Source organism: Urocitellus parryii, chromosome 4, assembly GCF_045843805.1.
Source record: "Urocitellus parryii isolate mUroPar1 chromosome 4, mUroPar1.hap1, whole genome shotgun sequence".
NCBI classification, from domain to species: Eukaryota; Metazoa; Chordata; class Mammalia; order Rodentia; family Sciuridae; genus Urocitellus; species Urocitellus parryii.
Window position 1 is genome coordinate 193,667,702 of NC_135534.1, and position 26,559 is coordinate 193,694,260.

The 26,559-nt window shown below is 43.3% G+C and overlaps 1 protein-coding gene across 1 annotated transcript in view; it reads left to right on the plus strand.

Moving 5' to 3' along the window:
- The window catches only part of Pappa (pappalysin 1), a 236,166-nt gene that overhangs the window by 125,585 nt on the left and 84,022 nt on the right, over window positions 1-26,559 (plus strand). Inside the window, exon 10 of the mRNA XM_026393335.2 lies at window positions 17,579-17,772. Coding sequence (XP_026249120.2) covers window positions 17,579-17,772 — 194 coding nt within the window. The remainder of the gene's footprint in view (window positions 1-17,578; window positions 17,773-26,559) is intronic.

Genomic DNA, 26,559 nt, shown 5'->3' on the forward strand with positions numbered 1-26,559 from the left:
TTACAAGATGCTCAGACTGTTTAGTCCTCTAGGCAGGGAAGAGCTTTTGAAGAGGCTCAGCATGAAGGAGGGGGGCTGAGGCATACTGCCTGGCAGGCTCCAGTCCTGCAGACCCTTGAGGACTGGGGTGAGGCTGCTCCTGACTGCAGGACAGAAGGGGACCTCTACACCCTGCACCGTGTTCTGTATACAGTAGGCTTGTGAATACGTGCACAGACCCAGGGTCAGCAATCTACTGCCCATGGCCAAGATCACTCTGCCTCTTGTTTTGGCAGATAAAGTTTTATGGAAACACCACCGTGCTCTTTTATTAACATTTTGCCACTACCACGGAGGGTTGCGTACTTACAACAGAGACCTTGTATGGCCCACAAAACCAAAATAGTCACTATCTGGCCCTGTACAGAAGAGGTGCTACCTGTTGGCATAGAAGGTGTGTGAGAACAGCCCAGTAGCCAGATTAGGGTGGATGAAAGGGAGGGAAAGTAGGGACAACGTGAAGCTATCACTCTGCCTTCTCACTCCTGTGTTGATACTAGCAAGGCTATGATTTTATTGACTCTCTACATTTCCATTTTCACATGTGTCCTTTGCCCCTGAAGAAAAATGATGTCACCCCATCCATGTCCCCCGGTACCCAGTTCAAACCAGCCATCATCTGATACACTGAAGTACATGACACTGAGCTGGACACAGTGGCCATTGGAGTCCAGGCAGCTTACCTTCCAAAAACTCAGGCAGCCCCTGGGACCCTGGTTTTGCCTGTGGATCGAGGTACATGAAGGCCAGGTATGAAAGATCAGCACTTCCTAGAGGCCACAGTGGAGCCCCCAGACTTTGGCAGAGTGGCCTCCATTAAAAAATATATTTATTGAGCTGGGATCCATCCCAAGTGCCAGGCTGGCTGCCAAGCATGCCACTTAACTCTCTCTTCTGTCCCTCACCAGGACATGGGATGGTGGGGTCCTTATTCTCACCAGGAGAAACTGAGGCTCAGGGAGATGAAGGGGCTTGTTTGGAGCTGGTGATTATTAAATGGTGGAATTGAGATCTAACCCAGATCTGCCCAGCTGCTAAGCTAGAGTAGCCAGGTGCTCTCCTTCAAAATACCAGACCTTCAGAACCAGTGGGAAAAAAACGTGCATCGTCCCTACCCCTTTCCACCTTGTCATCTGTCCCAGGCGACATTAATGCTGCCTAGAGCTGGTTATTAATTAGATTGAGTTAATTTAATTAATCCAATGATTTTCTTCATTAACTCTGATTGATCACATGGATCCTACCAGGTAGTTTTAACATGACCCAGGCTTTGTTGATGAGGAAATCAAGGCACAGAGATGGGATTTGACCCAAGGTTCCCATTTCCCAGTAAGGGATTCTCACTCCGGAAGTCTGGTTCCTAAGCCCTCAGGCTTAACTACTAATTTACGCTATCATTAGGGTCATCTAATAAAAGTGTACCCTCAAGAGCTGAAGGACCAAACAGGGAAAAGATAAGGAGGAAGGAAAACAATGCAAGAAACCAAAGAAATCTTGACAGAACAAAAGGATCCCTGGGTCTCTTTAAGAAACGCTATGGGGAGTGTTTGTTTACAGATCATTAAATGCTTAACAGAGGGAGAAACTGAATACCTACCAGTCTCTTGGCTGATAAGGATTGAGGACCGAGAAAATTAACATAAAGCAAATCTGAAATTATAATGATTATTAAGGGACAGGATTTTCCATTTTAATTTGCTGGACAGAAAGATAAAATCCCCCAGGCTGGTGGTGTCTTGCTGCTGTGCTCCGACCCCCACCCGTGGTGACTGCCTTCTCTGTCCTACAGGCAGCAGCCACAGTGGTCCTGCCAAGAGCTGGAAATATACGTCACACAAATATTTGTCTGTATTAAGCACCTGCTGCATACAAAGCTCTGCACCATCTAGGAAAGAACAGAAGAAGGCTCCCAAAGAGGATAGTCATTGAAAAGATGACGGAATTGGTGTGGGAGGCCCCAAGGAGCTGTGGATAGTCCCTGCTGGGGGTGAGGGGTGGTTGGTGAGTCTGTGGAAAACTCCTGGACTGCTGGACTCGGATAGGACTCAGCAAGGTCCACCCCAAGGCAGGTTCTTGGAAGGGGACAGCAAGTGGACTAGTCCTAAAGAAGGCTACTGCAGGGAAGTCACAGAAGGCCTGGGGCAGGGGTGGGGGACGGCTCTGGTCGTGGTTTCTAGGCAGAAGCATGACATGCTCTGAGCGGTGTTTTACACCATCAACTCCTTGAGTGGGACGCTCTTGGAGGGCCAAAGAAGTACTCTTGGCAAACGGACCCGAAAAGAAATCAGAGTGATTTCAGCTTTCAACACCAGTCAGAAACACTGCCCGAATTATCCATAAGTTTAAATTAAACTATCAACCACCCTTGGCAGGGCTGTGAAGGCCCTGGCTGGAGCTGGTCCCTGGGCTCAGGAGTCCAAACCGCGCGCATAACTCGGGTTCAGCCTCATTACCAAAGAAAGGGCTGAGAGCGCGTCTTAAATCCCTCGGCTTTTCTATTTGTCTTTCTACCTTTTGCCAAGAGAACTTCTAAATGGATAGGGTGGAAAGAAAAGCCAGTAGACCCGAGGCAGAAGCACAGGGGCCTCTTTTCTGCTCAAGCTTTTGCCCCAGAATATCTTTCCATCTAAAAAAAACTAGAGCCATGACCCTTCCCTCATGGAGTTACTGTTCTTTCATTCACTTAGGAATTTATTCATTGTGTTTTTTCATGCCTTATTTATGGAGGGCCCTTTACCTGTCAGATCTCTGCTACACACTGAGCATACCATGTTTGCAGTGCTTGGAAGAGTTCTTGTCCTTGGAAAACAAATTGGTAAATATTCATTGTAATGGTTATTGAAATTAATAATCTAGTTCCTACAAGTAGAGATTCCCCTGTTCCTGGAAGAAATCAAACAGAAATTTGAGAATTCAAATTTAATAGAATTCAAGGGAATTCTATTAAATAGTATGATTAAACAAACTAATTAAAGTATATTTTAGCCAGACTTATTTGGCTCTCTTTAGAAATATAGAAACCCTGGTATCTCTGAAGTGTTATCCTCTTCCGGTTTTCCTAATGTCTCTGATCACCCCTATATAGACCTCCTTCTCTTGCCCAGTCTTATCTATCAGCACTCTCCAGAGTCCCATAATGGATGACTTCTCATGCTATGTTCTCTCCCAGGGCCCGACATTCAGAACTGGAGGTTCAGATTTACCTCTGTCCTCTGCCTGAGCCTTTCTTTCTCTTGCCTACCAACTTGTGCTTGTTGCTGTACCTGGATGCCCCATACACACTCACATTCAACACACCTGGAAACTTACCATCTTGCTCCCGAGCCCTGGGGCAGCTGGTTTTCTCTGTCTCCACTAGTGGTGCCACAGCCAACCAAGCATTTAAACCAGAGTTGCAGGAAACAGCCACAACTGCTCCCTCTCTGTTCTTTCCCACATCCAAACAATGACCATTGCTTCCAATTTCACTTTGAAAACTTACCTTTTCCCCCAAGTCAATCTTTTTTTGATTTCTGTCTCTACTGTTGTGGATCTGCCTGAGACCCCTTTCAATGTTTGCCTAGACTATTGCAAAGAGGAAACCTCAAATCAGGGTAAGATGATTAAGCTGGAGGGTGGGGTTGTAGGTAGGTGGGAAGGTTCCCTCCTGTGTGCTCCCACAGCATTTAGTACCTCTGAGCAAAGCACTGTGCATAACTACATACCCCCCTCCCACTAGAACCTGAGTCCTGGGGTGCTGAGACCAGCCTTACTTAATTTGTGGCTCAGTAAATATATTTCTGTAAGACAGTTTTATTTTGCAGGCAGTGAAGTGCTGTGAGTTTGTCTCTAGATTCAGACAAACCTTAGTTGGAATTGAAACTTGCCACCTGGTTGTCCTCTCAGGCAGGACACTGGTTTGGGTGGCTCTCTCAGGGTGATGGTGATGCCAGAGCTGGTTTGCTTGTGTCCAGATCCTAATTCTGCCACAGAGGATGCAGAAGCTCCTTTAGGGTTTCTTCATTCACACAGAGGCAGTGTTACTATGTGGCTGTGTCTCAGAGCTGAAAAGTACCATATCAGCATGTGCGGTGAATGCCCTTCTGACCCTCATTTCACCTTCACGTAAAGAATATTCTGGCTCAAAAGGTATCAGTTCTTCTCTCTCCTGACAGTGGTCCAAAACACCTTAGGACTTTAGAAGAAGGAGCGGGTAGAATCAATGATCTGGGCGGTTATTTAGATTACCCCCACAGAACTCGGATAACCCCAAATTGAGCTGCTTTTTAATACTGAAGCACTTTGGAGGTCGGCTTCCTTTTGGGGAGGAAACCTAATTAACTAGTAGCAAGGAGGAACTGCAGGCGTGCCCCCCCAGGCAGAGAATTCAAAAGGAAGTGGATAACTGTGTAAATAACACTGCTTTAAGGGGCATTTAAGCCAATGCTCTTTGTTAAGGAAATTGATGGCTTTGTAAGTACTGTGTCTGAAGGGAGTACTTGAGCTGAAGGTCCCCATCTCGCCTCGTAAATTCCCTAATGGACTGTGGGCCGCAGGCTGGGCCCAGCATGTTCAATCACTTGCCAACAAAAACTCGGATTCCACTTAAAAAAAATTAAAAACATGTAACTAAAACATAAGTTATTAAGCCCAAGCAGTTTAACTGTGGCACAAGGTGGCAGAGATGGATTATTTCCTTTAGAGAAAGGGAGGTCCCTGATCTTTTCAGATATTTTCTTTGAAAGGCTAGATTTGGGGCTAGGTGCGTTCTATTTTCTCATTCTATGTTCGTTACATCTCGGAAGATGGACCCCATTTCACCATTTGCTAAAAAGGGAATTGGAACTCAGTGCAGAAGAGTGCTGGTCATCCAGCAAACTAGTAGGGAACCCAGATGTGAATGTAGTTCCATGAGACTTGAGACCCCAAAGAGGGCAAAATGCAAGGTATCTCAGAGAGAATCCAGTCAGCCCATCTTCTTAGATCTTCCTCCATATCCACATCCTTATAGATGATAGGACATGGGCAACATGAGTGGCAGAGAAGTGGAGACTTTGGAATCAAGCTCGTCTGGATTTTATTCTTGATTCTGCCACTGGTGAACCATTACGCAACAATGTAATCTCTTTAAACCTCAGTTCCTTCTGTGTAAAATGGGAATAATGATAGCACCAAATATCCAGGGCTTTTCTAGGGTTATAGTATGCATTGGAAACATTTAATACAGTGCCTACCTTGTAGCAAGTCAACCAGTTATTCATTTAGAAAACATACTACATGTCATTTTAACTGGAGATATGGATGATGTTATAGAAAGACATAGGAAGGGCAACTAGCTTCTCTGGGGGTGGAATGCCAGCGAGGTTTAGGAGTGCCTGGTTGATCTATGAATAGAGAAAGAATGGTGACTGGTCATAGGAAAAACACCTAGGAATTTGGAGGAAAGATGCAAGACGGGGAGGTGGGAGGGTACATGTTAGGCTCAGGGAGCAGCTAAAATTTCAGGCTGCCTGGATCTTAGACTGATGCTTCAGAGAAGAAGAGCAAAGACTGCAAAAGAGTCAGAGCAAGATTACACCTTGTCAATGGTCTTTAAGTCTCTGTTAGAAGAGGTTAAATGAGTTACTCCATATCTTCTGACACCACCAATTATATTTTCGGACCATCTGAATTTGAAGGAAGAGTTTCAACTCTATCCTTGTCTTCTCTTCAGGTTAAGCATCTCCATAGCTCTATGAGCATTTCTTAGTGGATGGTGTCTGTTCAAGGTCCCATATCCTAGCCCTCAGTGACCCACAATGAGCTCCTCATCTAGAACCAGAGAGGACTTCTCTGACCCCTGTTACAGAATCTATAGCCTGTAACGCAGTCTGCAATCTCAGGTTTTGTTTGGGCAAACACCTCCTCCAATTGGTGGAAACTGACCTCGGAGTAACCACTGTTCCTTGGAATATTTTTTTGAACATGAAGAGTCATGATGACCCTTATCATCTCTGATCAAAAAGGGCAATGATTTGATTTGTCTTTTCAAAAGTTCCATGTTGACTCCTAAAATTTAAGACCAATTTTCTCATCCCTTCCTCCTTCCTTCCTTCCTCCCTTCTGCTTTCCCATTATTGCAAGGGAGAATGATGGGTTGCATGTTTGACTGGATTGAAGAATAGACACACATGTAGGTGTGTAGGCTGACTTTGATTTGCATGCATTATTTTTATTCATGCTCACATACATACATTGCTCATAGACCACTTTCTGTTTCACCTTGCACATTCCCAGTGTTTGTCTAATGAGCCTTCATCAGCCAGTCAGCACCCTCAGTCTCCAACAATTAATTGGGCTTCATATAGTGAGTTACTTAACCTTTTCAAATCTCAGTGGCCACATCTGCAAAAGGCAGCATGTAGACTAGATGATTTCTAGAGACTTGCAGTGCTAAAAGTATTTGCCAATTGTCTTCCATGTACTAGAATATCAATGTAGCAGTGCACAAAACAGCCTATGTTCTGCTCACATAGAAGTGACATTCTGTATTAGAAGTACTGAATGATCAAGTAAACATTCAAAGAAGCAAGATAATGTTTTGAAGGGAATACAGTATACTGGTGGTGTAGAAAGAGACAGAGTGGAGATGGGAAGTGTGTTTTGATAGTGTGGTTAGAAAAGCCCTCATTGAACAGGTAATGTTTGAGGTGAAGCTTCAACAGTGGTTTGGAAAACTTATTTGATGATTTGGGAGGTGAGTTTTTGCTCCTATCTGCAAAAATAAAATGAGAAACAATCCTGTATATAGTTTTTGACACTGTTAAGTGTTTTCCACAGTATTATTTTTCCCAGATCATCACAATCCTTCTCCAAAATGGGTAAGAAAAGTAATATTATTTTCTTAATAGGCAAAAAGAGTGAGTTAGTAACTTACCAGAGAGGGAGTTAGTGACAGTTAAGGTTCGAGTTTTGATTTATGGTCCCTAATTCTGTCTGGTTTTCATTACAGTTCCCTTCCGTATCTTCCAGAATGGATTTGCCACCCACAAGCTTCTCAGTCTTCACTTGGTTAATCATGTTTCCCCATTTTCAGACTGAAAAGCTGGCTTAATGATTAAAGGAGGGGGGATCAAGAGCCAAATACATTGAAGAATGACATAATAGGAGAGGCCCACAAAGCTCCTCCATTTAGCTCATCTAGAGAAGAGGAAACTGCAGCCCAGAGAGGACCATGACCTGCCCAGAGTCCCAGGCTCCATCCAGCTCCCCTGACTCCTGTTCCTCACCAGCCTGGGATGTGGAGGTGCTCTCCACCTTCCCCTCTTTCTTTTTCCTCCCTCCCTCCCACTCTTCCTTCTCTTCTGGATGAAGGTGACAGCAGATTCAGTCCATGTACACGCCATTTATAGTACATTCTCTCTTATCACTCTTTCTTGGGCCAGTTTTGCTTACTTTCAGAACATCAATATCTGGGATTATTTTCCCCACGTATTGGCTTATATTCTCCAAGCAAAATTTCACATTGTCAATTCCTGCTCATGCTTGGAAAGGTCTTTGGGTCCTAGGGATTACTTCCTCTGGTTTGTGCTGAGCATGCCTGTGTGATCCCTAGCCACTGTGTGACTCATACGGGTATGAATTCCACCCCCTCTCCCACTTGGTGTGATATCATTGAAACCGAAAAGACACCCAGCTGAAAATCATTTAGGGCTTGAATATTCTGATCTGATTTATATGTTGTCATTTATTAGTGTTGCTGTCTTTGCTGACAATCGTCTCAGACAATTCAACTAAATATACTAAATTCAAGGTGATGAAACTGCATCTTCCAGTTCTAATTCATCAGCTGTCAAATCTCTTCATTAAATTTCAGTTTTCTATAAACCCCCCCTTTCTAACTATTTCATTGCAAATTTCATTAAGATAGAAAACAAAATAATATTTGGGACAGATGGTAAAACACAATGTCACACCAGAAAAAATATTATGGGGTAGTTGATACGGAATTAATTTTTATCCTTAATGTGTATTGGGATTTGTGCTGTGTCCTCATTCTAATTAATATTTTCATAAAAGTCTTTATATAGTATAATCTCCTAAAATAGATTCAAATCAGATTTGAGACATCTTTAATAAAATCTATAGAGGAGACCCTGAAACTCCAAAAGAACTTTTTTTTATCATTCAGTGAGTATCTTATATAAGATTGACACTATACTAAGTATTAGGAATATAAGCAAAAGAACACTGGAGTCAGTCTAGAAATAGCTTGGGATACATGAGTATAGATAATCACTTATTCTTAAATATAAATCACATATTATGTCCTGGGAGTTTTCTTGATCCTAAAGGAAAAGGTGTGCAGTTTGAAATATTTTTCTATGTAGTCTTATAAGTGTACAGGGAACAATAATAAACACATAACACTTATTATTATTATTATTATTACATTTAGTATAAAGTTAGAGAAGTACAAGACAGAAAGTGAATGTATATGGAAGGTTCTAGAAGGGACAAGAATGGTATCGTGTTATGGAATCTGAGAGACAGAGCAAGTACATTTCAAGATCTTTGTGAGTTCCAAGGCAGTCCAAGGATATTATGACTAGTTCTAGCAACACTGAGGTCAATGGTGACTTTAGCAAGAGTGGTTTTAGTGGAGTCATGAATATAGAAGCTAGACTGAAGAGAAATGAAGAATAAATTGTAGACAAGAAATTATATAACATGCATTTTGGTAACTCTTAATAAAATTTTATTATTAATCCAAAAGAAATGGAAGGTAGGAGAAATTGTATTAAGGAGATGGGGAATGAAAGGAGGTTTGGCTTTTTTAATTTGAAAACCTTGAACTTTTCAAACATCGCTTTTTAAATTTTAGAAATTTTAGATAGATAGTATTCTGCTTTGCTGGTTTTGAAGGAGAGCATAATGATGCAGGGAATAGAAGTTGTTAGTTTGTGCTGGTCAAGAAAGATTCAGTAGAGTAGTAGGTGAGGTATCATTGAGGGAAGATGCTAGAATTAGAGTTAATGACAGGAGACTGGAAGATGGAGACCAGCCTTTCAGGATAAGGAAACAAGGGCAGATCCCCTGAGGTGAGAGTTCTGTAAAAGAACTCTGTTCATTGGAGTGTAGGTATGAGGTTGGAACCAAGCATAGACAGGAGCTAGATTTTGAAAGGACTTGAAAGCAAGATGGAGACATTTATATTTTGTAACAGGATGTAGTAGTGCTCAGTAGTGCTCAGCTACCTGGGAGCCTGAGGCAGGAGGATCCCAAGTTCAAAGCCAGCAACTTATTGGGAAACTTATTGAGACCCTGTTCCAACATAAACTAAAAAAGGCTGGGGGTGTAGCTCAGTGGTACAGTCCTTACCTAGCATGTGCCAGGCCCTGGGTTTAATAACCAATACTATTTACACACACACACACACACACACACACACACACACACACACACACATGCACACACACACACACACACACACACTCATGTAGAAGGCAAGTATTTCAAACATAAAACTTACATTTTGATTAATCACTCCTAGACTGCTGTTTTAGAAGGGTTTGAAGTTGGGAAGACCTAAGTCAGTTCTAACAGTATCATAGGGGCTGACTAGGTGGAGGACAAGACTGGACTCTGTGATGGGTGCCATCTATGATGGGTCTAAGTGCTGAGGTAGAGTGAGCCTGTGGGACAGGGATCTCTGTTGTTTCCCAGGGCTTTTAGTCTGTTAGATGATGTCTGGCTGCCACAGTGAAATATAGGCAGGAACGTCATCCCCCTGTTGGTGTTTGACCAACCTGTGAAGGAACCAGAAACCATCTTAAACTTGTCAGATTCAGTAGACCTAATCGACAAGTGAAGCTTGTTAGCAAATTCATGGTTCTTTAGGAGCCCTTGGCACCCTGCCTCTTCTTCTCTGGGTAGGCTGATCTGGTTTAAGATGTGAAGAACAGACCCTGCTTTGAATAGAGTGAAATGTAGGCAGTGCTATGGGTCGGACACGAATCCTTTGACAGAATGGCAAGGTGAAGTTGAGACATCCTCCAAGATAGCCCTCCCCAGCCTCCACCCAGTCTTCCACTTTGTACACCATTGGGGCTTAAGGTATTATGATTCTCCTTGTTCCAAGAAGTTATTATTTGAATACAGAGATTGTGCGTTTTGGGGAGGGGTCTTTTTGTTGTTGTTTGGATGAATTATTAAATGGCATGAAGCTTGATATAATTGGACCCATCCCTAAACAAACAGCTGAACTTAAAAATAATATTTTCCTGGTCTTAAAAAAAAAAGAAAAAAAAATAGTAATCATTGGACTGAAAGAGAATAGCCTAATGCCAATCACTATTCCCTCAGCTGAAAATAGAAACAGATGCTAATTTCTCAAAAGTTGATCCATGTTTATGAACAAGAAGTTTAGAAACATTTATGAATGTGCCCATGCTTGGGAAGGTAGCCTATTTCAGAGGAGTGTACATTGAAATTATGTGCTTTTTCCTGAGCCCTAAATCAAGTCCATCTCCTGTGACTGAAAATGCTCACCTCCCTGTTTGCAGGTAGTTTATTTGTTTTCCTCATAGGATTTGAAGCTTGGTAACTCCAATAATTTCTCAGACTATTTAGTTCATACCAGTACACACACTATGAAATGTGAAACTGGAGACTCCCAAAAGTAATATTGAAACTTGCTTAAGGGTAACAAACTATTTCGTTCCCAGAATTAAATACTAAAATATAAGAATGGTGCAGTAGAAAAGGAATTGTATTACAAGTCTGAAAACCAGCCTTCTAGTCTTGTCTCTAATGAAAACTTTCTCTAAAAGATTCAGCTAATTACTTCCACCTTATGAACCTCAGCCTTACTATCGGTGAAATGAGATCATTTCTTTCTGGGATCTTTCAGTTCCCATATTATCATCATAGAGCATACACTGGCCATCTGTTAGGTACCAAGTACTTATGTGCATTTAATACCATAAGTTCCATGGAGGAAGAATTCCTGCCTGTCTTATTTACTGCTCTATGACTATAGTTGGTCATAGTACCTGCACACAGAAGCAACTCTGTAAATATTTTTTGATGATTATATAACTACTTCATTCAGTGATTTGAGCATCAATCTGCATTTAATCCTTCAAACATGATTCAGATAAGGAAATACAGGCTTAGAAATTCTAAATAGTTTGCTTCAACTCAATAAAGAGTAAATGGCAGAGCTGCTAAGCAAAATTAAGTCTTGTACCTCATTGCCTCTGAGAAGGTAAGAAATCTTGATTACAACATGGTTCTCCAGCTTAGGATTGGGAGGACCTTCAAAGTTTCCCATTGCTAAGTGATATAAGTCAAATTCCTTAACACGGTACTAAAATCCTTCTTTAATCTGATCTCAGATCAGCTTTCCAATTCATTAATCTCAGAATCCACTGTACTCCTAACTTAATCAAATATTGGTCCAGGCTTAACCTCCACTTATACACTCCCCTTCACATACTCAAGTTATTTCTGTTCTTCAAGAAGTTTCCCCTAAACCATTTTCTCAAGAAACCACCCCCCATTTCCCCAAGCCATACTGATTGTCTTCATAGAGGAGAGGCCCAACATGATTCATTCTTATATCCCCAGCACCTGCATAGACAGCAAAAAGGTGGTTGGTAAATATTTATTAAATGAATTAATAGCCTCTTGGGGTCTCCTTTAAGGGTTAAAAGCTATTTTAGCTGTGGATGATAACAGCTTTCGCTCCTAAAATCTCCAGGAAGCTTTGGTACCTCTTATCTGTGGCTCATTTGTTGCTAAAATGATTGTAAATGAATTACTTGGCTCTTAATCTCAGAAGGGCATCATGGAAATCTTTAAATGGCAATGATTTGGGAGTTTGTTTTAGAACAACTGCAACCTCAAGGTTTGAAGAAATTTTGTTATGAAACTTGTAAACCTTTTAGGCAAAGTATTTCCTTTCACTTAAGAAGGTTCCTCTATTTTGATAAAATCTATTTTGCAGAATGATCTTGTATGGCCAGTGATTACATTAACAATTATGATATTAGACTGTGCATAATCTGGATAGTAAATGAAATTAAGTATAAAGCATTTATTAGCTTTCACTTGTCATTCATCCACTCCAACGTTCCTTGACCATTGCATTGAGTTTGAATTACTGGTATGAAAGACTCAACAGTTTTGTTCCCAGAGATGATCCTCGCCTTTTAGGGGAGACTGGTTCATAGACAGACAGGGAAGAGGCTGTGATGAAGAAATCCGGGAATTGTGGAAACACAGAGGAAGGACATTTAACCCCATGGGGGTGGGAGTCAGGGAAAGAGGATGAGGGACAGAGAAGACTTGCCAAATAGACATGAGCCTAAGGAACTATTGAAAGTTAGCAGAGGGAAGAACCGAAAATGCATTCGGAAGACAAAGACAACCTTTGCGAGGACGTGGAGGAATGAAATGGAGAGAGTGGCTGGTCTAGAAAACTGCAGAAAGAGGGGGTTTTGTGGAGAATCTTATGCCAAACTAAGAAAAGTCATCTTCCACAATAAGCAGTCAGGATCCCTCAAAGGAGTACATGTAAAGAAGGAGCATGGTAGCTTTTTTATTTTAGGCAGAAGACTTGGAGCCAAAATACCCTAAACTCAACCACTATCCTAAAGAATGCTCATTATCTTGGGCCTTTGACAAACACATTGGCTCCCATTAATTTATCAGTGACCTATAACTTATGCCCGTGTCTTGTCCAGCTCCTAAAACTGGTGAGAGCCATGGTGAAGGCAAATCCCCTGTGAAATCCATACCTAGGGCAACGGGAAGGCATGAGTAATTTAACTGTTTCCTCTCTTCTCCAAGTATGGGCCCTTCAGCTCGCTCTTTCATTCATTCATCTGAGGGATTTGGGGGATATCATATACTATCAAAGTTTCCCATCTAAGTTAATTAGTCTCCCGATTGTGTTGAGATGACTTCAGTATATAAGCAATTATATTATTTTCTTTAGATTGTTGTTGGTTTTCTTCTTGGCTTACTTGTGTCTTTTTCCATTTATACGAAAAACAGTCCATGCACCCTCTTTGATCATTTTGATCCCTAAAGATTCCTGAGGATCTATGCCTGGGTAGATGAAAGGGGGATCTCTGATTAAGAAAACCTCCTTTGCCTCCTACCTCATCCCTGTATTATTGTTGTAAAATGTAGAACTTGTGTCTTGGAGACCATTTCCATTTTCACATCTCTTGGTCTCTTATACTATTTGATAATACTCAGCATCTTAATGAAGATGTCTAAAATGTAATCTTATTTCCACTTATAGCTGCAGAAAGTGAGATACGGGAAGGTGAAATGTCATGTCCAAGATTAACCAATAAATCAAGATAAGTCAGTAGCTTGACTCCAAGTTTTCTGACTTCAAGTATAAGAACTTTCACTATAACTCTAACCTCAAGTCTTCGCTTATTCTTTAAGGTTAACTTGTGTCATTTCCCTTAGATGTGGCTTTCCAAACATTCCAATGGATGTCACAGTCTCTGCCTATCTCAGATTGTGGCCTTTGGATATGCCTCAGGAATGCAGGCATGTCATTTCAGTCATATTATTTCATCTTGATGCTCCAGACAGATGAAAATTGAAAATTAAGTCAATGAGGGGTTGCATCAGCTGTGTGTGTCCACTTAGAGAGTCCATCTGCTTCGGCTCTTCAGCTGAGCTCATTTCTTCCAAAAACAGGAAAAGAGTTTCTGGCATATGAACACCCAAGTGGGAAAGACAAGGTTAATGTCACCCCACCCGCATCAAGTTTCCTAGCGTGGTAGAGCAAATTTCTAAATGTGTCTCCACCTGTAAAGGGATGGTTCTGAAATGAGGAACTTAATTCTCTCGTGCTAGGGGAAGATGGAGCAAGATGGAAAGATCAGACTGCTCAATGCAGGCCCACAGTAAGCCAGCACCTATGGGTAGCTCATTCTCCTTCAGTCTTAAGACACATTTCCAAAGGGTGCAGTCTAAACTATGCTTGCACAGGAAGGTGTAAATCAGCAATGCCAAAGTGTCGTCATTCATTCATTCAGCAAATATCTGTTGAAAGACTATGAGGTTTTCCAGACATTTTTATGTGTACGTGTGTGCAGTCTTCACAGTACTTCTCCCAGTGGAATATATTATTATGAATGCCACCTAGCTACTATCTGGAAGGCAAGGTGATTCGTTGACCTTGGTACTGACTTCCCGTTCTTGACAGAAACCTGCTCAGCTCTGAGCATAAAGTATTCAAAGAGCACCAAGTAAAATGATGTAATGAAAACAAGAAGACCAGTTTTGTTTTATTGTGTGGTTGTTGCTGTCTTTGTTTTTCCCGGGCCACACATTTGTATTCCATTCCTTACCCTGTTCTCTTCAGTGCTTGGGGCAGAGGGAGTAAAAAGGGTAAGAGAATACTCCAGAGAAGGACTGGCAGATGGAGCTGAAGGGCCCTCGGGACACTAGTAGCAAGAGAAACTGAACAGCAGAGTCCAAGGATGTTATTTTTTTTTTTTTTAAAGTGATACAGAATAGCTTTGTCAGCAGAATATTGAAGAAACCAGCCACCCCCATCTCTCTCCCCTCTCTGTCCTTCTCTTTTTCATGCTACCTCTTTTTTCTCTTCTGATTCTTTCTCTGTCTACCTCTCCATCCATCATTCATCTGCACATCCACCTACCTGTGCACCTGCTTACCTCCCGTCGTTCTCAGGTTCTGCCAGTTCCAAGCAGACAGATTTATTGTAGCCTTCAAAATAATCAGGAAGAAATCAGCTTTGGTTACAATTGACCTCTGGTACCACTTTTGGCCACTGAGAGGTCTCTGCTAAGGAAAGGACCTAAGTCATATGAAAGAACAGATTTTATATGATTTTATTAGCATTCCTCCCTATTTGTCCTCTATTAGAGAGAGGACAAAAGGGATTCCAAGAATCAGGCACCCCCAGATCTTATCCTTATAGGTTGTATTTCCAACACCATAGGGACTGTGTGTAGGGAAGGTCTTTCTTTGAGATGTAAAAAACCAGACTCCAACTCTTAGCTCTGGTAGCAGCTCCCTCTGGTCTAGAAGCGGAGCTGTAATTCCTGTAGCTCTCAGTTTTCCATTAGATAAAATGGGCCAGAGGGCTGACATTGTGCATATTGTCTCACATAATCACTATAATAACATAAATGAACATCATCATATCATTATTATTATTATCATTGATAAGGAAAGGGATGTTCACAGAGAGATGAGGTTATTTTAAGTCCTACTCGGCTCATGTGTGACAGAGGTAGCATTTGAACGTCAAAAACCTTTGCTCTTTGCAGTCCCCTTTATTGGATTTTAGAGAGAAAAGTCTGGATTTATAGCTGATCATTCTTGGATTGGCCCTAAATTTTGTTATATCTGAGCTGGCCACAGTCACCAAGAGGTCGGGGCTACTGAGAAGTGCTGCGCCTGTGTTCTTTCCATGTTTGTACTGCCAGGCACGCTACTGGACACTGGAGTCCTCATCTGGCTCAGACCCAGGCTTAAATAATTGTATTATAATGAATTGATTTATTCTGGCTCTTTTGATGGTATTTCACTATGTAAACTGTTTGCAGAAATAAACAAGGGATTTTGGAGCTTGGAAGGGGCTCAACATTCTGCTGCCTCTGAATTCAGTGACTTCTTTTTCAGATAGTCAGCAGCATAGAAATTCAAGTCTTATTTCTCCTTGACCCCAGCTCTGCCTAGTTGGGAGAATGTTGTTTGAATATATTTCAAGGGAGTACTGATTTCACAAGTTGATTTAATTCACTCACTTAGGAACAAATCAACCCCTTAGAAGAAGAGTATTATTTTTTCTCTTGATGATTATTTAGAATGAACAAAACACATTTATGTTCATTTCCTGTGTGAGTTCTATGGTTACCCTGGCTGGGACTATCATGTCTACATTATACATGGGGAGCCAGAGACCCAGAAGCAAAGCTGGTTAGGCAGAGCTTCATAGCAAATGGAAGGAACAGAAATCAAACCTGGGTTTCTGGCCTTCAATTCAGTGCCCTTTCCAGAGCTCCACTCGGTTATTTTGGAGTCAATGGGGGAAGAATGACTCAGATCAAGCACTATTTTTTGGATGACCTTACATTTTGATTTGCCTGGGATATACAGCTTTTTCAGGATCTGTGTCAGTCACTTGAAGATGGTCTTTAATAGCACGGCCATCACTGTCAATGTATGGCAACCCTACGGTACTGGGTAGAGACCCCCATTCAGAATCCTTTGGAGGAGCTGGTAGCATGTAAAACTAATGGCAGCATGTTGAGGTCGAGATCTTTACAAAATAACCCCCACCCAGGAAGGGGAGTTTTTCTTTGCTGACATTAGAATTATTAAAAGGTGCCTGGGTGATCGCTTTCCGATGCTCACAGCCAGGCTTCTCATTGTAACAGTCTATGTTCAAATGCCAGGAAGCATGCATAGTCCGTACCTGCTCAGAAGGCATCCTGCTGCTAGCTCTGTGCTTCTGTGATCCTTGTCCTTGCAGCTAAGTGAGAAGTATTGTAGCCAGTGGCAGCTTTAAACCATGCCAAGCCAACACCTTGCTGTGGTTAGAATTGCACAGGAGCTTGAGAATTCTCTTGGTCTTTAGCAGAACCTCCAAAGGTATCTGACAAGTCCTTAGAGGCATTAGACAGAAAGGGCTCTTGGATTCCAGTATTCTAACCCCCTCTCCCTTGATGACTGAGTCCAAAGCAAGAAAGAGACTCATCTAACATAACAGAGCAATTTAGTTTCAGTACTGGGATGGAAGCCAGTTCATTCTTTATGCAAAACTGAAATCCTCTTTGGAGTTAAATAAATGCCAATTTGCAACTACAAAGTCCTGTGGTATCAGATGATGCACCCAGAACTTGGAAAGTGAACGCCTGACCCGGAGTCCTAGGTCTGGCATTATTGCACACGGTGACCCTCGGGCAAGTTATTAAAGCCCCACGGGAGCTCTGTTTCCTCATCAGAAAGATGGAAAGAGTCATAAAATATGATACCTTCCTCATGAGGTGGTTGTGAGGTTTACTTGGGGGTAATGAAGGTGGAAGTGTGAACTTTTGGGTGTGTATATGACAAAACATGAAATCTGCTTTCTTAACATATTTTAGTGTAGAGTAAAATAAATGTCTGTTGTCTGCCCAACATGGGGCTGGATCGTTTTCATCTTGCTTCACCAAAGCTCCCTATTCGTTAACAGCTCCTCCCTTCCCCTCTCTCCATACCATGGTGATACCCATTCTTCGCTCTGCTTCTAGGAGTTTTGCTACTTCAGACCCCTCATAGAAGTAGAAGCATGCAGTGTGTGCCTCTGCGACTGACTCATTTCACGTACAATAATGTTCGCCACATCATTGTGTATAAGAGAATTTCCCTTTTTTTCCCCCTCTTAAGGCTGGAGCATATTCCATTGTGACTCAGGGTGATGGGCTTGCCATGACATGGCTTTGGTGGTCTAATCTCCTAGCTGCTGATGGTAACTGAGACCAAAGAACGAATATTTATCTATTCTTTCCCCTTCTATGTCCATCTCCTGCAGATGAACCCAGCCGGTGCTATTTCCATGATGGGGACGGGGTATGTGAAGAGTTTGAACAAAAGACTAGCATTAAAGACTGTGGCGTCTACACACCTCAGGGGTTCCTGGATCAGTGGGCATCCAATGCTTCAGTGTCTCATCAGGACCAACAGTGCCCAGGCTGGGTTGTCATCGGACAGCCAGCAGCATCCCAGGTAAGGTCCCAACCATGTGCGCTACTTCCTGCAGATGCTCTGAATCTCTGCTCTGATTGGCGCTCAAGGTGGGTCATCTCAAATGCAGTGTCCTTGGACATGGCCCCTTTGTGGTTATCTTTAGCCAAATGTAATGTCCCTAGCTTTTGAGTACCATTTGTAAAGGACTAGAAATGCAATGGCCAAGGGAGGAAATATCAACACAATAGGAATAATGACTGTCCTTCCATGTCCCTATTATAATTCATAATTGGATATACCATGGAAATTCAGTGAAGGTAAGAACAAATTCATTTTGAGGAGTCTATCTGTTTAGTGGAGAGTGCCAAATTGTATTCCTCCTGAATCAATGATTACTCTACAGTCAATTGGGCTGTGTTGCTTTGGGCCAGTCTCTCCATCTCTCTGGACCCGATTTTCCCCCATCTTTAAAATAGAGAGCTTATGATCTCCAAGGACCTTCCCAATTCTAAGAAGCTCAGACTCGTTCTTCAGTTCCATAATGCACCATTTATGTACCATGGTTCCCCCCCCCCCAGGGGACTGGCAGCTTAGTTGAAGGAGCAAGAGTTTTGGGGCCACCAGAGCTTGTGTGATTCTAGGGATGGCTGTGCTGTCCCCGGAGCTCCCTTTCCAATTATCCTGCTGAGCAAGCACCTGCCTTCTTTCGAGACTCCCTTTTCCCTGAGACACAGCTCAGTGCTTCTGACCGCCCAGCCCAATGGCTATTTGTGAGCCGGGGTGCCTCTGGCTCTCACAGATGAACCATGAACCCAGGTGTACTTCTCGGATTTTGCTTCCTTGACTCTGGTTCAGTGGGATAGGACTGTCTTCTTTCTAGATAAAGAGAATTACCACCTGCTGAGTGCCACAGAAGAATTACTAGTACAAGATAAGACCACCTCATTTATTAGTTTCCACATTTACTTGAGCATTTTTTTTTTGTCTTACGAAAGCTTATGTTGACATTATTAGATTCTTTTATTTATTCATCTGCATTTATTTCTGGGTGTCTTGCGGAGAGTGGTGAGAATAGGAACCTGGTGTTCCCTAATGCCTCTCGTGTAGATCGCCAGCCTGGTAAATGAACAGAGGCCAGAGTTCCCCTCTCCACCTCTCCACTTGGTGAGCTCAATTCTGTAGTCACACCCATTCACTTGTCCACCTGGCTGCCCCCTTAGGCTCTCAGTTCTTTGAGAGTAGGTGCAAGTTTCACTCATGCACAGGATCTGGATATGTCTAGATGATCAGGAAACGTCTATTTCCTGATCATCTAGACACAGGTTCACGCATTACTACATGCAAACAAACAATTCTGAAAGAAGATGCTGGGTGTCCCCTCTCCATCACATAGAATGTACGGGAATCCCAAATTCGACACCAGCATCCAGTTCCCAGATATGTTTAAAAAAACATCTCTCAAACAAGAGAATCATCAACACACTCAGAACCTCATCTGAACAGGGTCGAGGTAGCAGCTGTGTTTAAAAACCACCCAAGGTTATTGCCACTAATGTGAGCAAAGGAGAGAATTTTCCAGTCTTAGCATTTGAAAAGAGGCTTCATGGGGGCAATTATTCCAATCTTGTATGGAGAGGGCTGTCAGGAATTATGGGTGATTATCTCTTCCTAAACAAAAATCCAATTTAAAAAAAATCATTATAAATACTAGCTCTTCGATCTACAAAGAGGAGATGAGGAAACAAAATCATCCTATTGAATTATTCATTGTAACCAATTTTATTTTAATGAAATCGACTAGGTTCCATTACTCTGGGCTTGGACATAATCTTTGTTACAAGGAGACTTCAGCTGTAACTAAATTTGCCATAATGAGATCAGCTCACTGGAGAATACAGGGTCAGGGAGGGGATCTGCGCGCAGGCTGGGTGCAGGGCCAGGCCGAGGGCGGCCTGGAGGGTGTAGAACAAAAGTCTCCCACGTTCCTCATATGAAGGCTGGTGCCTGGAATCATTCCCACCTCCCCCCGCCATCATGCACACAGGTGCATGTGCTCACATGTGTGCACACGCGTGTTCACACACAGACATCAGAGCCTGCATAATTCAGGGTAAAGGCTATTCCTGACACGGAAACAGCTCTCTCTAACAGCAGAGAGGCAGGAGACTGTGCCCTTCATTACCTTGTGCAGTGATTAGTGGAGACTGGTACCTCATTTTCACCCTGTCAGGGCCTCCAGTGAAGATGTTGATGGTGTGAGGGAGGGCCAGGGAGGCTCCTGGAAGTTGCTCTTAAGATGGAAAAGTACACCATGTGCCTCTGCCTCTTCTGATACTCTCCTCTCTCTTTCTAACACACACAAACACACACACACACACACACACACACACTCACAAATTCATACATGAATAGACCCCATAGGAGCTAGAGTCCAGAGAGTGACTAAAGCAGATAGAGGAGGCTAGAGGGAAGGAGCTGGTAGTTACTGAGGCCACCAACCCCTGTGCTGGACACTCATTCCATTCTGCAAGGTGAGAATTCGTGTCTACCTTGGAGAAACTGAGTAGCCCAGTGGTTTCCCCAGGGAGTCCCAGAGCCCTGACGTGGAAAATCTAGAGTTAGAAGGAGCTCGTGGAAGATACAGGAGGAGCTCAGGAATGTGAGGGCACATCTGAAAGTTGAAAGTAACTGGATTCCTAGGAAAGCAGCCGTGCGAGGAGGACAGATCTCAATGCTGGTATCCCTGCGAGGCCCCCCTGAGGGGCTGGAATCTCGGCTGTACCCGCTCCAGGACACAGTGACCTGTTCTATGGGCCCCTGGGCACTCCTTTCCCTGGGGAAAGATGAAATGATCACAGCTGTCCCCTTCTTCTTTATACGCCAGTGTGTCCCACTCTCTGTCTTTCTCTGATGCTGTAAAAATAATAAACACAGGTGTTTATCAGAGGTACGAGGCTACCTCTTCCTAGGACCTAGGAAGGGAACCAAAGGCTGTAAGACCCAGGCTCTGACCTTACCACTGTGCAAGACACAGGGGTGAGAACTCCGTCCAGAGGTACAGCCTTATTAGAATAAGTCTGCCGGCTCTCGTGACCCTTGTAAGCACACAACACTCCTTGTGTTACATGGCTTAGAATACTAATGAAGACGTCGGTTTTGATTTTGTGTGAACCTGCCACTTCTAATGATTTCCAGTCGCTCTTGTCCAATCTCTTCAAACAAGATTCCCAAATTTGGTTAGAGTAAAGCTGAGTCCAAACATCGAGTCTCGTGTCCAAACGTTATCAGAAGTATCAAAACTTTCTGGTTGTGCAAATTGGGCTGAACATCCTATAATAAGAGACATTCTTTGGATATTTTGGCCACGTACCTTCCCAGCCCAGCTGGAATCAAGAAGTTCCTGAGACAGAACAAAAATGGAAATGAACTGAAAGAATCAAGTTATCTCTCTTCTGGGAAGCTGATACATGGGTTAGTTTAAGGGCTTGCAGAGATCTTGTCTTGTTCTTATTTTGTCTCCACCTGTCACATTTCTCTAATGCTTTGCACCAAAGGCTGCCAAAGTGCACTATAGATATTATTTCTTTCTGCTGTTGCCCCTGACCTTTCTACCAAATCCTACTTCCTCCTCTCGAAACAGGCACCTTTCTCTTTTGCAGTGATGGAAGGAAGACATGGGAATTCTGAGACTGTCTGGGATTTACTCTCCTAGGGAGTACAAGGCCCAGTCAACCAACCAATTTATTTGGTTCATCCTTTGAAGGCAAGACTTAGACTAACCATTTCCAGGGCAGTAGTGTGAGGGCTAGAAGAAAGAACATGTGTCTATGGTGTTACTTTGAAACATTCTATACTATAGAAAATTCCTGCATTAGAAGGCAGATGAGACCTGGGGACCTTTTCTTTCTTTGTAATTGATTTTCTGACTTTATATCCCATTAACCCAATAGTGAGCAAATTATACTTTTGCTGCCTTACTTTGAGTTGCTATTATCTATTCCTTGTTGTGTCCACAATAATGTGTGCCTCCACTGAAATGCAAACCATAGATATCTTGTGGTATAGCGATTTACATACTGATTCATTTACTCATTTGATCATATAGAAATATATTTGAGTCTTGCCTCAAGGAATGTCAGGGAGAGAGCATGGGCAGCAATGAGGTGAGGTAGAAGTCCTGCAAGTCTGGCTTTGCTCTTATAACTTTGGTCCCTTCTTGGGAACATACTGTAAGTTACTCCTCTGGAATCTCAGTATCCTACTCTGGTAAATGGGAAGGGTAACATGTGCCTGTAGGAGATTAAGGTGAAAATATCTGTCTGATGGAGATGAAGGATGCAGAGAAAAATACCCAGTGCTGGATTTTAGCACTTACCGAGTAGTATAAATATTAATTCTCTGTCTCATCCATGCTAGGTTCTCCTATACACGTTCACCCACGAGCTGGTCAAGAGTGACCCACATAGTAGAGAGGCTCAGCCAACACTTTTGCTGAGGTTAAACAGCATCACCAAACATTTGTTGCATACTCAAAATTGTAGCAGGCACTTGGAGAAACATCAAGAAAGTCCTGGTCCTTTTGCTGTCTTCAAAGAGCTTACTATTTCAATAGAGGGGTGCATCCAACTACAAACAGCAGCCAAAGACCCAAGGGGGTGAGACCCAGAGGGAGTTTTCCTGAGAAAGAAACACTGCTATGATGCTACCAGCTTACTCAGCCAGCAGGGATGGGAGTCAGCATGGGGATATAAAAGTATTTTGCCCATTTTCAGAAGGTATCAGACTAATTATTGTATTTTTAAAAGCATTTACTAAGTTTCTCTGAGGTTTCCATCAAATTCCTTGAATCTGAAGCTACCATGGAAATAGGAGTCAGTGTTGTCACATTACAGATTAGGACACGAAGGCTCAGAGAGCACAGTGCCTTGCTTTGGGGCTTACCCCTGGAAGAGCCAGAATCAGGAAGCAGGATACAGGCCACTGTGTCCCTGAGAGGAGCCCAGGTACAGGACAAGGCAATTCAAGCCTGCATTGTAGCCGATGCATGAGAATAGATGGAAGAGCTGATGTCTTTTGTGGCTATGTGGAGGGCCACTCAGAATTACAAAGGAGGTGGGAGCACCCCATCTCCAACACCCCCCAACACTGCCCCGCTGTTTCTGCTCTGCTGCCAAGATCCCCAGCCTTCAGCACATGTTCCTCCAGGCTGAGCATCGTTCTCTCTGGAGGGTCTTCTAAAACACATACAATGTATGGAAACAGAAGAGACAGAAGTGTTTTGAGCTCCAACCCCTGCAAATAAAAAAGATTTCTTAGATTTTTGTAATGGATGCCTAATTATTGTTGAAATATGGGAGAGACAAAAAAACACAAACAGGATAATTGTAGATTGGATAAGAAACATTGCTCAATTTATGGTTTTGTCGCAAGCCACACATGACACACAGGGAACCCTGAAATGCCAGTGAGAGAGTTCACAAGATGTCTGCATCCCTTCTTGGCCATTGCCTCTGAGCCAGGAGAACAGGGCCCCTTAACCAGTGTCTTCTTCATTCTTGTCTCCAGAGCGAGGGGTGGGATTACCCACTGTGTCCTCAGGACACCAGGGAGAGAGGTCTTTTCACATGCACGTGCCATGAGGCGTAGGAAGGTGTGGGACAGGGGAGCCCACTGCAGGGCTGGGGGTGTTCCCATGGAAGTGACTGCAGAGCTGGCACTGAGGAGAGGCTGGTGGACAGGACAGGGAGTGGATCAGAGGAGGACATTAAAGAGAGAAGAATGGACATATCAAAATAAAGAAACTAACTAACTAACAAAACAAGCCAGTAAGAAATAAAGTGGAAAGACAAGAGAGATGAGCTGTGAGCGGTGCTCAGCGGCATCCTATGGATGCTTGGAATTTATACTTCATCCGGAGGGCTATGGAGAGCTTTTGGGGGGTTCTAAGACAGAGACATGAGAGTAGATTCATGGAAAGAAGAGCAGTGACATCGATGGCGACCTTTCTTATGTAAGACCCTATTCTTGTGGTTTAAGTACCGAGTTTCCCATTTATTTCATAGCAGCCCTCCTGAGAGTCTTACTCCTCGCTCAGGATGAGTCTCAGAGAAAAGAATTAGTTCACCTTTGACACTCTCTCTTCTAAGAACTTTCTTTTCTCACACCTGGCTACTGGAAGAGCTTTAAAACTACCAGGAAATTTTGCATTGGCAAGCAACCCCCCCATACTCCTTAGACAACGTGTTTGCAAAGAGAAGGGAGAAAACTTGAACTCAACCCCCAAGGCTGAGGTCAGTGTTCTTAGGGCTGTCTGTCCTTGCCAGCCTGCCCCACCCACCTTCCTCCACCAAAGTGTTCAACTCTTCTCACAAGTGAAATGGGACAGCCTCTCCCCATGGCCGTGGAAGGAGGAATGACAAAAGGGGACGGTCTGAGATGCAGGAGCAGATTCCAAGAAGTTTTCCCAAATCCCCAAGGGATCTGCTTTCTCCTAGCGGTTTCTGAGTAATTTGGGGGAGCACATGTGTGAGTCATATAAGGAAACAGAACAGCAAGTACCGTGGTTTGTTACAGCCTGTCCCATTGATGTGGGGCACCCAAAAGTCCCTCCAGAGACAGAGCCCCCTGAATTGGTTGCTGTCACCACCCTGAGGAAACTCGGGACTGGGAGGGACTTTAAATCTCCTGAACCTTACAGGGTTCCAGGCAAAGGATCTACCTGCCTCTCCTCCTTGTCTCTCTCTTCTCTTCACCCCTCATTCATTCTCTCTTCCAATAGAAACCCAGACACTGTGATGGGCTTCGAGATTCAATCTGAGAATATTTTAGGTCATGGGAGTTTCAAAGACACATAAATGAGACCTGGAATCAGATCAGCCCATTCCTAACTCTAGTATGCTCCATCGACTCCCCATGTGACGTTGGCATAATCATGTCCCTTTGTTCCCACCCAATCTCTGATCTACTATTAGAAATAATGGCATCGATGTCACAGGTGTTTGTCAAGATTCAGAAGTGTGGTTATCCTCCTGGTAGCAATGAACAGATTTTTATAGAAACGCTTTTATTTTCCTATGAAGATTTGGTAACTGAGAGAAAAAAATCTGATTAGAAATAACGTAGACTTTTTTTTTTTTTTTTAAGAGTGGCCTTTTGGGCACAAAAATGTAAGCAGAGAGAAATTGAAAAGAGCTTCTTGGTCTTATTTCTCTTGGTTGAACTTTTAACAACTTCCCTGACACTCTTGGTTATGAAATGATTGTGGTATTCCAATTCCAAATCAATAGAACCGTAGTGTGAAGGCATTCTGGCCAAAGTGTCATGTTCAGCAGTGGCTTGACACTGAGATGAAGAGTGCAACCTCTGCCCTCAAATAGGATGCACTCTTCCCTGCCAAAATGGGGACATTAAAATGGGTTCTTCTGCTAAGACAAGACAGATGTTGGCAAAGTGATGTGATGCGTGGAGATAACCTTAGAGACCGGGTGCACTTTGAGGGGGAAGGCTTAGGCTGATGAGCCTGATGAGGCTGAGCCTGATGCGCATGAAAGTTGTTTTTATTTTCAGCTGGGCACTTGGGGAAAATTAAACAACAGTAGTGTGACCAGATTGTTCTATAACGTGTGTAAGCTTTAGAGCCAGAAAGACTCATGTTGAATAGAGTTCTTCATCAGCTGTAGGATGCCTGGCAAATGACTTCACTTTTCTAAAGCTCGGTTTCCCTCATCTGTACAATGGGCCTGCTGTCACAGGCCTGAGGGTCCAGTGAGTTAATGTCTATCAAGTGTGCAGAGCAAGCCTGCCTCTCACTGGGCTCCCAGTTCATCATCCTGCTGAAGGGTGTTATCCCTATTGAGTGAGGGAGGAACAAGGATTGGAAAGAGAGGAAAGCCATGGAGAGGTGGGCCCAGCATTTGCAGGCATTGACTAAACATGTTCTGATTGATGAGAGAACGTGCTGCGGAGCAGTGAGGGCCTGGTTTACAGAGTGAGCCTCCATTTCTCCCCTGCCAGTGGACCCTTGACTTGAAGCCCGAGAGTAAGCTGGGCTTTGTGGCTTAGGGCTGCATCTACTGGTCATGTCCTTGGCTCTCTGCAGAGAGTAGATGTGCCCTGCCAACCCCTCCATTGCCCCTCTAGGGAGATCCCTCGGGGTTGACTTTCATCTTCTCTGGAGCCTGACCCTTCTCTCCGTGCCTGCATTCTCCCGTCCCCTCTTCACCATCTCAGCTTCAGGACCAGACCCCCTCCCTCCATCCAGGTGATTGCTCGGGCTCCCTCAGACTCTTTTCCATGCTGGTCTTTAATTTGCCTCTTTCTTTCTTTCCCTTTTCCTTTTTTTTTTTTTTTTTTTGTTTTATTTTATTATTTTTTTTTTTATTGTTCTGTTTTGAGCGGGGTCACCGGCATGTAGCCAGTACGGCCTTCGCTGTGTGATTTAGTTTCATGTTCTGTACCCAAGAAACATGTGAAAAATGTAAACAGCATTCACTCTCTAGGGTGGTGATGCACTTTGGAAGCAAGAGCCAGTGGAGCTTGCCGCACCAGTTGCTTCGACAGTATTGAACTCGGTTCCCTAACCACATGCTCTGGTCTGAAAGTAAACTTTCTCCAGCCAGCCCCAGAGGTGGGGGGTTCGAGGCGAGCAGGGGTTTGACTGGGCACAGGAGATTTGCTTTGGTTTGTGTGTGTGCCCATTTGCTTGTGTGTGCATCTTCCAAACCCCCGACCCCACTCTCTGTCCTTCCCCATTCCTTTAAAAAACAACCTGGGTGTGTGACCTGTAGAACCCCATCATCATGGCCTCTACCTCCTCTTCTACTCAGC